Here is a 13,727-nt window from a genome sequence, read left to right as displayed (position 1 = left end):
GCCATCATTCTAACACGACAGTCGCGAGGATCATCGAAGAGTTGAGAGACTTGCAGGAAGTTCTGAAGTAAGAATATATCTATGCCGGCGGGCCTTAACATTGAGTAAAGTCATGTTACATGTGTCACCAGGTGACTTAATTGACAAGGTCTCGAGGACTGCACGCTTCAGTGTTTTCAGGCTTCTCTCTAGTCCTTATAACAACATATGGCTTGAAGCAATGTCTTCTCATCCTGTGTTGGCTCTAACAATCCAAACAAATCACCCGCCACGCAACTAATTTGGCGACGACCAGTGAATGCTTTTGTTTGCAACTTACTAGTATAATATTTTTGCGATAGAATGCTCTTCCTTCTAACTAAGATAATCTTGGTGTGGACTTTAATAAGTAGGTCCAAAAGTTCTTTAAGCTGTTCGCGGAATCACTAGTCCTATAAAAGTAGTTTACTCCGCCGTTACTCCGCATCTTCATCAGTAAGATTCATCCAATCAACATTATAAAGACCGTCAAGGCCACAATTAAACGAGATACAACATATTCTGGCCCAAATTTTAAATTGGCCCTTGCATTTGAATTATCTCCCATTTCGCGGACGAGTTCACCAGATCTTCAGCCAACATATCCTTGAGACGAAACGAATAAGAACCTGTGAGCGATTTCAACACTCAACAAGCTATCTCTATGTCTGGGACATTTGATACCGAGGATGGTCAGCCGACTGTTAGCCACCCCACGCAGCAGTCCCCGGAAAAAGCCGTGGACAGGATCTTGCCAAATGAATCAAGCACCAGCGAAGAAAAGTTGCCTCGCGTCGCAGATAAGATCCCAGTCTCCGTCTGGCTTGTGATCTTGGTAAGTACTCTGGAGCGTTTTGCCTTCTTTGGGATTCGTGAGCCATTTCGTAAGTTCCAAGTAGTACTTTCGGATCAATACTCCCCAGCCGCTGACATGACGACAGAGAATTATCTCCAAAATCAACGCAATGATCATCTGCGACCAGGGGCACTTGGATTAGGCGAAAGCAAGGCTAGCAATCTCTCTTAGACGTTCTCGTTCTTGTTATACAGTATGCCGCTATTCGCGAGCGTCATTATCGATTGCTTTCTTGGACGCTATCGAGGAATCTTGCTTTTCCTGTGGTAAGATATCTTACCATAAAATATTATTTTACCCTGCCTTAACTCCAACATTACAGCATTTATGTGAGCGGGGCATTCATCTTGGTCATGACATCTCTGCCACCATCGTTGGATGCAGGAGCTGGCCTTCCAGGGTTTTTAACTGGCATCATCCTTATGGGGATAGGTCTTGGGGGTGTCAAGTCCGGTATATCACCGCTCATGGGTTCGTTCTCTCCCCGCCCCGGAGCTAATTTGGAGCATCCGAGTGCAAGTCCGGTGCCGCTTACATGGAATCATTTATGCAGCCGATCAGTATACCAACTGGGAAGACAAAGTTGTCGTCAAGCCGAATGGCGAAAAAGTGATCATTGATCGGGATCTCAGTATGGATAGGATCTACCATGCATATTATTGGTGAGTTTTGCATTACCCAGGCCCTGAACACCGAGCTAGAATGTATCCCTACGGAGTTGAACTGACATCGTCTTATAAGGGCCGTTAATATCGGGGCGCTCTCCGCATTAGCCACCACCTTTATGGAAAAAGACATTGGGTTTTGGGCGGCCTACCTGCTTCCGTTTTGCGCATTGTGCACTTCCTTACTGACTCTGGCCCTGTGCCGGAATAAAATCGGTCTGTTGGAGCGTGGTACTAGTATCTGAGACGAAAGCTAATGGTGTATTAGTTAAGCTCCCGCCAGGCGGCAATATTTTACCAAAGGCGTTCCGGATCATGTTGTGCGCAGCAAAAAATGGTTTCAATATGGATGCCGCACGACCGCACAATCGCCCACACTCAGTTGACTGGGACGATAAGTTTGTGACAGATCTCAAACGTGGTCTTGTCGCTTGTCGCATCTTTGCATTTTATCCCATTCTTTGGGTGGCTCATCTACAGATCAACAACAATCTTGTCTCTCAGGCAGCTCAGATGAACACCGATGGCCTTCCAAATGATATCTTCCCAACATTAAACCCAATTGCGGTGCTAATCCTTCTGCCTATTGTCACTAACCTGCTGTATCCCTTATTGAGAAAGATGAGGGTCGAATTTCCACCGGTAAATCGAATGGCGATCGGATTTCTCATCGAGGCAATTGCGATTGCGTACTGTGCAGGGATCCAGCAGCTCATTTATACAAAGCCGCCCTGCTACTCCCACGTGCTAGAATGTCCTGCTTCCAATCATGGAATATTACCCAATCAGATCAGCGTATGGGCTCAAACACCGACCTACGTATTAGACGGTCTGGCGGAGATATTTTTTGACGTTGTTAGCCAAGAATACGGGTATAACAAAGCACCGGACAATGTCAGGAGGCCTAAAAGGTTCAACATGGAATCCCCGCTAACATCCTTTTTCCCAATACAGATGAAATCAATCGTTCAAGCTGTCCTGTCTGCCATGTCCGGGGTTGGTGCTGTTTTGGGATTTGCCCTCTACCCTGTTGCACACAATCCGAATCTTGTTTGGATGTACACAGCTCTCGCGGCCGCTATTTTCCTTGCATCGTTGGCGTTCTGGTTATGTTTCTGCAAGTACAATGCAGAAGATGCTGACATGAATAGGAGAGACTAGAGGGGAGAAAGTGCTTGGCTCGGGAAAGTACACATCTAACAGATGACGGGAACGCGATAAATAAACTGAGAGAACAGGACGACCAGGTTTGGAGGGAATAGGATGTTAACTATCAATGCCATGTGGAGCGCTGGAAGCACGTAGATGGATTTACTATCAATAAGTACCTACCACTGCCAGTGGTATTCGCGGTACTGGCCTGGAAGACATATATTGTGAATAAATTCTATTAAAGAAACAGAAATTCTAAGTCGTACTGATCCAGTAAAATTATGGCTTTTTTTCATTGCAATCTCTCGAGGTCTGACATTGTCTGCCATCATTCTGTCAAATCACTGCACCATCGTAGATACCAGTTCCCTGAGAGAGCAAAGGCCAAAGAGCCGACTATCCGAGCCCTCAGGAGTTGGCTGGTGCCGTTGCTATTAGTCTCGGTAAATAATGACCTCGTATTCACAGTTATTTCCCTGCTGCTCAAGTCAAGCCCTACTTGTGATATGCATTAACTCTAATTCTAAGTTATATACCTTCTATGGCATCTGTGATTTGAAGCTAGCAGCGGAGATATCGGTCACAATATGATTATGTACGAATGCCTTTCCATATTTCGTGAATTGAAGCTTTTACAGAGGCATCAACCAAATCAGATCGACACCCAACGTGAGTCAATACCTCGTGCAACCAAGTATACATGTGTGGTAGCTGTAAGACGTGATTATTAGTCTTAGAGATAATAATATCTGATCGGACAACTCACTTGATATTCCACTTCCTCAGGGTGATAAGATGAACATTTCAGTTGCTGGAGCTCTAAGCTACACACCTGACCCGCAGCTTTAATAATTCCATGATGCAAGCCCGCCACTTCCACAGGGTCCATGCAGGTCGAAGCGCTCTGTAGCACCATCACCAATTGACCAAGAGTACTTGAACCCCTTGACTGTTGCAACGTAGCTGCCCGAAGCGGGGGTCTCAGACGTGACAGAAAGTACTCGAGGACGAAGGATTCAGCGGAAAGAAAGCCCGCCGAAAGTATTGCCTGCACGCACTGTTCTAGTCGGCTAGTCGTATTTCCGTCCTGAATTGGGTCTCGAGGCAGGTCTGTGTTACGCCCGCTTCTCATCGACTGGGCTGAGTAGTTCTCCTGGGTTGGGTCCGTATTGCTCGGGAGCAGTTGGACGTAATCTTGTGTTTCAAGGGCATCATTAAAGGGATCTTCTGCCCAAGGTACATCGGGATTGCCGTACGGCAATGGCAAGGAGCTCGCGTCGAGAGCTGGCAAACCCGAGTCGCTGGTTGCCGATACCGAGATACCGTCTCGTGCATAAGTATTGGATGTGAGAGATTCCCAGTCGATCAAGCGAGTGAGTTGAGGAAGTTGATCATGCCTCGCAGGCCGTGGCATGGTGAGACGACTGTGGCTGAGGTTCTCGGCGCAACTGTGGCGTCCTCCTAGGTAGCGATCAAACGATACATGCAAACAGGATGTCGCAAGTGTAGGACGGTCTTCCCCTCTCGTATAGGTTGAATGCCTCTCATGGAGAAGGGGATTCAGCGACTGATTCTTCGATCAACCACCCCGATTGCGAGCTGGAGGGCTTATAATTGCGGCCTTTGTTTTTTGTTCGTTCTCTTGATTGTTTTTTTTTTTGGAGGGTTGTCACGTCATACGGCGTCATAACGTCAGGCCAGCCACCAAGCAAGCGCGCAATTTCCAAGGCAAAATGATCCCCGCCATGGTGTGATTCCACGGAGTTCGTCCAGGTATGTACGACGCGGAATATCCATGCATAATCGTACCTTGCGATCGGAGGGTCTCCACAATACCCCGTACTCGGCTTGATCGAGCAGAGTGTCAACTACCACGCCTGTACTTTTGACGTCATCCAACACATTTGGAAAAAGCAACAACCGGCCGGCATTGCAGCAACAGATGTTACCGAGAGAGCAGGGATGTTGGCGGGCACAGGCATCAGAGCAGGGGCCGGAATATGAGCATTTTGTTTCGCATTTTCGCATACATGGCTGTACTTGAATCATACCCATCTAATTATTGGAGCCGGACCTGCGAAAGGAGCAAAGCGACATGACGAGCCTCAGCCGAAGGAATGGCAGAATGGCCTCATGCGAAAACTGCCGGCGAAGGAAAAATCGCTGCGACCATAATCGGCCAGTGTGCACTTCCTGCCAGCGTCGCGGGCTTGCCTCGAGCTGCTTCTACCATCCAGCCCCGATGACACGCCCACGCACCACATCCACCAGGGGAGAAATGCAAGCTACGTTGATGGACTTCAACACGTCTCCGACCTATCAGTATGCACCCAGCCAGCGTCGGCTTCCTTGGCCGTCGATCGCCTCTGATGCGCATCATCCGGGTTTCCGTTTGCCGGGACTCGATGCCAGCGCGGGGGAGATTCATGCCGAGCATGTGGCCGTGGTGAAGGAGATGCTTGCACGCCTTAGACGTCTTGATCTGATTGAAAAGCTGCTCAACGAGTATTACACCCACAGCCCTGCGGCTCTTGTTCCTGGTCCACTTGTGTTGCCCGCTGTCGTCGCACTTCGGACCCACATGAACGATGTCTCAGCATCTGCGGTCGCAACCGATGACCCAACCCTGCCGGTTGCTGAACGAATCATTCAGTCGACATTGGCGGACATTCACATCGACGTGGACCTAGCACCGTCGAAATTCTGTGAATCCTACGCTGGGAAAAGTCTTCGTCTCGAAGCCATTGGCCTCCTCTTCGCTCTCGCAGGCCGCTCGTGTCTATTGAGTCCCGGCAGGGACGATTGGCGGGATGAATTCGTGAATACAATGTTTCGCTGTAGCACATGCTGCCTTCAGCTTGCGCGGGAAATCGCGCCGCAAGTCAATGATCCTATGGTGTGGTTGTCATACGAAAATCTCTTATTGACAATGTCTATTCAAGGAGATGCTAGTACGTTGCTCTCGAACACCCAAGTACCCCTGAGAAAGTTTGCCTTTGGGCCAACTGATGACAGAACATTGATGCCTCTCACATGTTAGGTCCTAATGTATGGCGTCGCCTCGGCGACCTGTCGACCGACGTGTATGCCCTCGGCGTCCACCGTGAGTCGACCCACGCAGGGAAAGTGCCGTTCTATATTTCAGAGTGTCGGCGGAAAATGTTTGCATCCGCCTACCAGGTGGACAAGCTCATCTGCACATTTTTCGATAGACCCCCAAGGATTCTTCGGCGTTATGCTGATTGTAAAATGCCACTGGATCTCACTGATGACGAAATTCTTGTCGCGGCGGATGAAGTTGAGCGAGTAGGTCTTTTACTGGATTCTGAAGGTTGGAGTGCTACAGCGCGCTTTACCAGCTCCACCTGGGCACGTCTGCGCTATATCCTTGGCGTTTTCAGAGAGGAGGTTTTGGAGTTCCCCTTCCGCCCCCTTACGACTGAAAACAAGGCGAAGCTGATGCAAGTATCTAAAGACCAATGATCAGTCAAAGGCTAACCATTTGACAGGAATCTTTCAGAAAGATGCCAGCAGGCATGGAGAGGTTTACCCGACCACCTCAAATATACACACCAATGCTGGACATCGGGAATTGGAGCTACAGTATGTCTCATGATGACAATTGTACATCTCTCACATCTCCAAAATGAGTTTCAGATACATCGTCTTCTCGAGAAGAGTGAGGCAAGTTCCGCTTCCACATTGCTACAAGTCTCGGCGGACATCATTGAAGTCATTGTACAATTGGGTAAATCGCGCGACAAAGCAATCCTTCTACGGCACGACTTTCCTTACGTCGTGAGTAATGAATCTGCCTCCCTACTTCAATTTCTGTCTAAAGTCTCTACAGGTAGTGAACTACGGCCTCCCTAGCGCTGCCACGTTAGTGGCGGCTCTGCAGACCATTACAAAAAGCCAGCGGCCTGCGCCGCTGCAAAACCTCAGTCGCTCAGCGCTCATACGCAGCTTGGTGGTCTTTACTTCTTACCTCGAGAGCATTGGCGACACGGGTGAGGCAATTCATTCGACATGTGTGCAAGCTGCGCAGGTGATCTCTCGCACCCTGGATAATATGCTCGACGAGCCACCCTCCACATCTAATACAACACCCGTCGTGGCTGGAACGTCTATGTTTACTGATCTTCAAAGCGCGCTTTTCTCACCCTCGGAGTTCCTGCAATCTGGGCTTGACACTAGTTTCCCAAACTTTGACTTGCTCAATAGCAATGCATTAGACGGTGTTGATCTGTCTGGATGGCTAAATGATATTACATGGACAAACAAATTCTCTGGATAGAGGTAATTAGGGAGAAACGTACACATGAAAATCATAGCATTGTCCGTGCGATAAGAAATCACGAATGAACCTCATGGTACAGAGTTTTGGTCAATATGAGGAGCTCGGAAGATTTCTTTTCTTTTCATCTTCCCATAGTTTCCTATTCCCTTTTTCCTTCCCCGTCCTTAACGTTAGGATGTGAATGCTGCAAGAGGAACTGTACTGTTCATGCAGCTTTGCCAGTTCAACTCATTCGAGTATCATCTCTGTCTTGGCCAGCTTTCCAAAGGAGCGCTGCCTTATATATATGCAGGGAATTCACTATCAATCTCACTTATTATCACCCAACGCTACACGCTTCTAAACTATATTTGAAGTCCAGTACGACACTACGGAGCTTACTCGCATCATACTCTGAATCGGAATGGGAATGGACTGTGCTGCTACTACCTAATCCGAGCTCCGCGCAACTCCGTTACTACTCCGCCCGACAACGCCATCCAGTTACCCCCTGTACTTTCCCAGGCCCTCTCCAACTTTTCTTTGGCCTACCACCATCCAGTAACATACCCTCTAACAATTCGTGAACTTATTTCATGGAACTATGAGTACAGAAAAAGGTGAACCAGAAACCTATGGAAAAGGAAGGTCCTTTTGCCAAGTCTGATGACCCTTCAAAAGCGAGGGAAATTACCCAAGGACTCAGGCCCTGAATTTCAAACAAAGTCGAATGCTCCATCCGAGCTTCAGGACAGGGTCTGACTTCGGGGAATTCAGATCCGTCCGGGAAGCATTATCCATTCCGGGGTTGGTAGCCAAACAAACATGTCGAGCGGATGTGATCGAATGGTTCATGATCAGTTACTATGATCAGTTACTAGGGCTTTGAGGGTTCGTGGTTATTTACTGTCCAAATCTTCTACAGATTTGATCGAATATCGAGAGCGTCGCGGCGAGATTCCACCGAAAATTATCTGCAGACCTCAGGTCGCATCTCTGTCACCGCTCACTCGATTCTTCCCCCTGTCACCGCCCTGATGCTGGAAAAAGGACCGTCCGAACTTCGAGGTGGGCATAGATGGGATGGAGGTTCGCGTAGGAGTAGACAGGCCGCTACAGTAGCTCCTCCCTCTTTCCCTTCTCCTTTCCCCCTCTAGTTCTAGTATCTCGAATACGAGCGCCGTTGCTGGTTCTTCCTGTCCCCAACGTAGGCCACCATTGACAATCTCTTTCAATGGGATCCGATCTCGACAACCAGTGCACCATGTTCAATCATAATGAATCAAGGCGCCTCTTCGAACAAAAAATTGCCTTTTATCGTATGGATCGAGGTGGGAAGCTTGGACAAGAGAACGGATTCCTGCATGATATGAAAAGTGGCCAGGATATAGTTTTGGCTGGATATGAGAGAATTACATTCTCAGGTAATTCTGGTGGGTTGGCCTTGTTATCGTTGTTAGAGATATGATTCATCCTCGAGTAGAGCTAGGGGAGCTTGAACCACAAGTAGTAATTCTTGGTCACAAGCGTCTGATTTGAAAAACAACCAGTAATATTTGGCTCGAATACAATATCCTTCTTAAATAACTATTACTGGGTTAGCAGAGCTGGCGATTAAGACATACTCAGCATCAGGGTTCCCCGCTTAAAATCCTCGGGCCTCTCTCTTTCATGCTAAATCCCGAACATAGAAGTCGAAGGGGCGTAGGGTATTTAACAGAAGATGTGCTGTAGATAATTTATCAGCCTACAATGAATCTTGTACAAATCTCTTGATATATTTAAACAATGTAGTATCTCGTCACATTATGTGAAGTAGATCTGCTGGAGGTCTCGCATCTTGTAATCAGACCTAGCAGGAAACCTCCTTACTCCCCGGTGGGATATACCTATCGTCGATTCTAGCGGTCATCATTTTTCTAATGTATCAACATACCGCCTTTATACACATCGGAATCCTGTGCGATGTTGGCCAAATTCAACATTTGTCTGCGGCTTCGATCGTGTTCTGTAATTTTGTTGACGCTGGTTACCTGGATTATTTATTCGATGCAGTGAAGATGGTATGATTGGGAAGAACAACACATAGAGGAGCACTTTCCATTGCAACGTTGATTCAGTGGCGTTTCACCATCGAACCTCATTGTTCCTTGACATTCCCTTTTGTAGCACAAGCCGCCTTAGATAAATCCTACTCCTGGGCTTGCCTTCGCCTCCCGCAGTCATTGTAAGATTTAGTCTTATGAGAACTGCAGCATGGTTTTTTTGTCTTGAATTATTGTCAATGCTCTATCAAGACTACTTGACGAAGCCAAGCAGTCTGTCTAGCACATACGACCATAGGGTGTGGAGAACAGGGCTTCCCGTCCGCTCAGCCGTACTTAAGCCACACGCCGGTCAGTTAGTACTATGGTGGGTGACCACATGGGAATCCTGACTGTCGTATGTAAAGTTTTTTGTCTGACAGCGCCCACCGATATCTTTCGAGGAATTTCCCGTGGCTGATTAGAAAGCGAGTAATAAAGGTCCTTGGCGCATCGTACTGTTTCCTCTATCTTTGTGGGATGTTTGACTTGCAAGATTTTTATGTCGGATATGTGTGTGAAGATGTGGAGAGTGGACGTAGAAAAGGTTCGTGGTTTTCGTAATTGCTTCAGGTGTAGGAAGGTCTTGTCATTCTGTAGCAAGACCTGACTCAAACAGCAGCTTTGTCTAGCAAGGTAGCAAGGCTTTTTGGGCTAGATAGTCTCCAATAATTAACCTCTGTTCGATCGTTTGATCAAGCAATCAAATGGAGATAGGGGTGAGGCCAAAATAGCACAAGCAAACTTGATCTATCTATAGTCAATATCCAATAAAGGTGAGGAAAGATCGATTTCCCGTCTAGTTATCCCAATGAGATCATGGTCTACGTCACCCTCGAATCACAACAGTCATGATTAATTGACTGTATTTACTCGTTTAGATTCTCTTTGACGAAGCTAAGGGTGGTTTGAGGCCGGTCTAGATCAGAAAGAGACACACATTATTTAGAGCAATTCTTCGGGGATCCATATGAGCTTTATGCGATTCTTGAGCCTACGAATCTCCTGCTTCTCTCCGTTTACTTATTGCCATTAGTTATCGTATCAATGAAATCATTTGGGCAAACTTTATGACACACATCGACAATGGCCACGTATCTTTCTTTCATTATTGAAGTAGTATGCTAGTATCTCCAACCGCTGCGCTTGCCAGAAAAAGGGAAGGAAACTGGATAATGTTTGTATATTCTGATCATAACGCATTCAAAGACAATTCCTTGGGCTATGAAATAATCATCCGAAGAGAAATTCGGAGATTCTCTGCAGACCTTGAAGGTCTCCCTCGGCTGTATTGGATAATTCTTTATCCACCCAGCCCCTGGTGTAGCCTCCACCAAAGTCAATAAGATACGCGTCGTATTGCGCATCTATCAGGACATTATCAGGCTTGGCATCTCCCCAGACAGCACCACAACTATGGAGACCCTCTATAGACTGGGTGATCTGGCTAAGCCATTTCTGCGACATTGAGACATATTGGGGGTCCTTTCCAATACAAAGTAAGGTCTTACCCTCGCGGGACTCAATGTATGAGAGAAGGAGGCCAACAATACGGCCCGAAGAAGGAATACGAACGATTCCAAGTAGTCGGCTTGTGTTGAGAGGCTTGGAGGTCAATCTTGATTGTATTTTCGAGTATGTTTCAAGCTCTCTGCATGTGCTGTTCACATCCCCCGCGCCTACTGACTTCAAGAAAGCAACCTGATCCTCTTAGCCCTGAATATAGACTTTCCGAGGAATAGCTGGTAAGGTATCGTAATCCTCTGATACTGGAACATCGATCTGGTCAGGGCGATAGATTGGGAATGTAGAATAATCTACTTGCTCAGGGAGAAGGGCGCCAAGAAATCGCTCATCTCCCACATTGTCTAGGAAAATAGGCAATAGCTTTCCTTGCTGGACTTCTAATGAGTAATAGAAAACCTCTGGAAATAAACAATCATGGAGAGTATATCTCCGACATTTATTTAAAGGTGGAATCCGTCGAAAGATTGGGTAGAAACATTCTAACACCCATTCAGCGAGCTCTTCAAGAGGATCTTCCCAGTCGAATTCCTCATCTGGGCTAGGGAGATAGTCGGGCTCTAGATGCTCAAGATGCTGAAGGTAGTCTGCCAGGAGTGTCGGAGATTTCTCGAAGTTGGAGGCTTTCAGTTCAATTTGAAAATGTTTGTTGGAGACGAAAACATTTAGCTGGGAGTCTTCGTCATTGACACTGGACCGAAAAGGTCCCAAGGTGTAGCTAGGCTTATCCATGGCCAGAAGATGACTGAAAACGCAGGTTGGAATTAGGATAGGAGGGCTCTTAAAGTAATTTAAGTTGTCAGACCGTGCAAACAAAATAAACATATTCCACCGAGGAGAAAAGTGGTTCTCTAAAGTACACTAAATCATTTGTGATATCTGCACAAGGCTGATAGGACGGAGGTTCGCGAAGGAGTAGGTAGATCGTCGCCGTGGCTCCTCCCCCCCCCTCTTCTTTTCCCTCTCTAGTCTTAGTATTTCGAATCAGAACGCCGTTGCCAATCCTCCCACTTCCAACGTAGGCCACTATTGACAATATGGCTATATTCTCGTGGATCTCTTCCAAATAAAAAATACCGAAGTTGCTGAATCGGTCTCACCTTCGCCCAGGGGCAATTGAGGATCCACCCGCGTAACAGTGCCGTCCTCATCCACACGCCCGCCGCCCCGTTTTTGTGGTGCAGCGGTTTTCGGACCTTTGTTAAAATCTCAGTTCCTTCCAGACCCTACTCACCCTCATCCCTCGTCATGGGCAACAAGAAACACGAAAAGCCAAAACCCTTGGCCGGGGATTTCCTCGATAAACTACCTACCGAGAAGAGGCTGGCAAGCGATTTTTACAGTGCAGCCGACTGCGAAGATGCAATCCACGGCCGGCGTATCCCTAAAAATTTCGGCAGGCGTGTGCTACAATTATGCGTTATTCGTGGTATCCGACATTACTATGGTTTCGCGCAGGACATGGAACGTTTGATGCCAGAACTCACTCCCGTGCTCGATGCCAAAAGTTCTCACGAGGTGGTACTGGAATTCATCCGTGCTCTGAATGCCCGACATATTATGAGTGGGGTAATCCCAGCCCTCTCCAGCCCTGAAGAGACTCCTTACTGCATTTGGCATCCAGATGTTCCAAGCAAAGACACTTTACGCGCTCTGGTAAAAAAATACCCCCAAATGATCTATAATGCCGCCCGTGCCTGTGCAATTGGCGGGTATCTTGACTTGTACAAGGAGCTTGACCCTCTTCCCGAGGTGCATGTTGCAGAGGAAGCAGGCTATGCTGCCGCCGGGGGGGGCCCGGGACAGCCAAGGAAGCCAGGGGATCTATGAATATATCCTCTCTCAACCAGTCAAATTCTCAATCATGAACGACTACACACGAAGGATCGATATCCGTGGTCATCGAATTGCACCACTCAACGGCGACACCGCAGTCTACTCGAGTCTTGAAGCAAGATGGGCATATCATCACCACAAGCCATGGAATGGAAAGTTTCATCACTTTAATATAACAGAGGACTTTTGCATCGATGACCATGATCATGAAGCTCCTCAGAAAACACCTGATGATTATTTCCCACTTTTATACAGCCCGCTCCCGGCAGACCTTCCCCTTATCGACAAAGATAAACTTTTCTATGTTGCTGCATACACAGGGGACATTGATCGCTATGTGCGCTTGAAAAGACCACAAACCCTTCCGCACGAGCGATCTATCGTGATTCATGGCATTTATCATAATGTATTCTTCGCCAAATGGTGGAGTACTCAAGTCGCAGAACCCCCGAAATCTGGGGCAGAGATTTCGATCAGGCGCGCAATTAACGCACGACGCATAATGTCCAATGACTTGTCCTGGATGGCAGCAGATACGCCGGAAAATTTGCTACCTGAAAACATATGGTATCCCTCTTTTGCTCGACCATCCACCTACGAGAGCCTGGCCCATCTTCAGCCAAAAATGTTCACGAGGTGTCTCCGGGCTTGTATTGCAGCAGGATATGATCACACATGGGATCAGTTGTTGTTGGAACCTCCCGAGGGTGTGCAGAGTTTCAAAAGCTCTGGCCATCCCAGCGACCGGGACAGTTTGAAATTGTGGCGAATCTCCAGGATTGTCGATGCAAACATTTGGGAAGAAGCGAACTCAGTACCACAGAAAAAGTTTCTGCAGGAGATTTGTGCTGCCGTACCAGACATACTCAATGACCCACCATATGGCACAGATGGCGATTGGGCATCAAGCTACACCGCAAGTGACCTACATCGTTCAAGCTCACCTGATATATTTATTCATGATCCAGTTCAACCAACTTCGGGAATTGGTCCATATGATGGGTTGGAGGGCGACATTGGAGACATTGGACTCGCTGTATTTGTAAGGGACAATCTCGAGATAGAAGCCTGGGAACGAGAGCAGGAGAAAAGAGGGTCGTCCGAATCTTTCTTGCTTCTGCAGGAGATAAGGGACGTATTAGCAACAATAAGATCTTCATAGGAGGGCCTTTACATTCTGAGAAATATGAGTACGCTCCCTAGAGGTATATTTCATAGTAGTCACGGGTATACATTCGATATTCTCGACGAGGTCAGCCGCCCCGTTTTATCGGGCAGTATCCATTATTCATCGGGAAATGTGCTTGCTCAAT

At 47.4% G+C, this 13,727-nt stretch overlaps 6 protein-coding genes across 6 annotated transcripts; 4 read left to right on the top strand and 2 right to left on the bottom strand.

Moving 5' to 3' along the window:
- Positions 1 to 682: 682 nt before the first annotated feature.
- On the top strand, positions 683 to 2,700 carry N7468_007751 (uncharacterized protein; the record flags this gene model as incomplete). Its single annotated transcript, XM_058477047.1, has 6 exons — positions 683 to 853; positions 1,046 to 1,140; positions 1,197 to 1,345; positions 1,428 to 1,536; positions 1,616 to 1,755; positions 1,808 to 2,700. 6 exons carry the CDS (start codon positions 683 to 685, stop codon positions 2,698 to 2,700), a joined length of 1,557 nt encoding a protein of 518 aa, XP_058329937.1.
- Positions 2,701 to 3,424: 724 nt separating this feature from the next.
- On the bottom strand, positions 3,425 to 4,105 carry N7468_007750 (uncharacterized protein; the record flags this gene model as incomplete). The annotated part of the gene is made up of 1 exon (XM_058477046.1): positions 3,425 to 4,105. One exon carries the CDS (start codon positions 4,103 to 4,105, stop codon positions 3,425 to 3,427), a length of 681 nt encoding a protein of 226 aa, XP_058329936.1.
- Positions 4,106 to 4,969: 864 nt separating this feature from the next.
- Positions 4,970 to 6,988, top strand: N7468_007749 (fungal specific transcription factor domain-containing protein; the record flags this gene model as incomplete). The annotated part of the gene is made up of 5 exons (XM_058477045.1): positions 4,970 to 5,642; positions 5,732 to 6,156; positions 6,201 to 6,294; positions 6,404 to 6,489; positions 6,542 to 6,988. The coding sequence occupies 5 exons, from the start codon at positions 4,970 to 4,972 to the stop codon at positions 6,986 to 6,988; spliced, it is 1,725 nt and encodes a 574-aa protein (XP_058329935.1).
- A 3,299-nt stretch (positions 6,989 to 10,287) lies between these two features.
- Positions 10,288 to 11,310, bottom strand: N7468_007748 (uncharacterized protein; the record flags this gene model as incomplete). Its single annotated transcript, XM_058477044.1, has 2 exons — positions 10,288 to 10,705; positions 11,066 to 11,310. The coding sequence occupies 2 exons, from the start codon at positions 11,308 to 11,310 to the stop codon at positions 10,288 to 10,290; spliced, it is 663 nt and encodes a 220-aa protein (XP_058329934.1).
- Positions 11,311 to 11,826: 516 nt separating this feature from the next.
- Positions 11,827 to 12,408, top strand: N7468_007747 (uncharacterized protein; the record flags this gene model as incomplete). Its single annotated transcript, XM_058477043.1, has 1 exon — positions 11,827 to 12,408. One exon carries the CDS (start codon positions 11,827 to 11,829, stop codon positions 12,406 to 12,408), a length of 582 nt encoding a protein of 193 aa, XP_058329933.1.
- Positions 12,409 to 12,442: 34 nt separating this feature from the next.
- N7468_007746 (uncharacterized protein) lies at positions 12,443 to 13,576 on the top strand (the record flags this gene model as incomplete). The annotated part of the gene is made up of 1 exon (XM_058477042.1): positions 12,443 to 13,576. One exon carries the CDS (start codon positions 12,443 to 12,445, stop codon positions 13,574 to 13,576), a length of 1,134 nt encoding a protein of 377 aa, XP_058329932.1.
- Between the last annotated feature and the right edge of the window lie 151 nt (positions 13,577 to 13,727).

The sequence above is a fragment of the Penicillium chermesinum genome (genome assembly GCF_028974085.1).
Source record: "Penicillium chermesinum strain IBT 19713 chromosome Unknown utg000005l:1.0-4115287.0:1.0-4118363.0, whole genome shotgun sequence".
NCBI classification, from domain to species: domain Eukaryota; kingdom Fungi; phylum Ascomycota; class Eurotiomycetes; order Eurotiales; family Aspergillaceae; genus Penicillium; species Penicillium chermesinum.
Note: the sequence above shows the minus strand (reverse complement) of the source record. Positions and strands in the feature narration are given on the sequence as shown.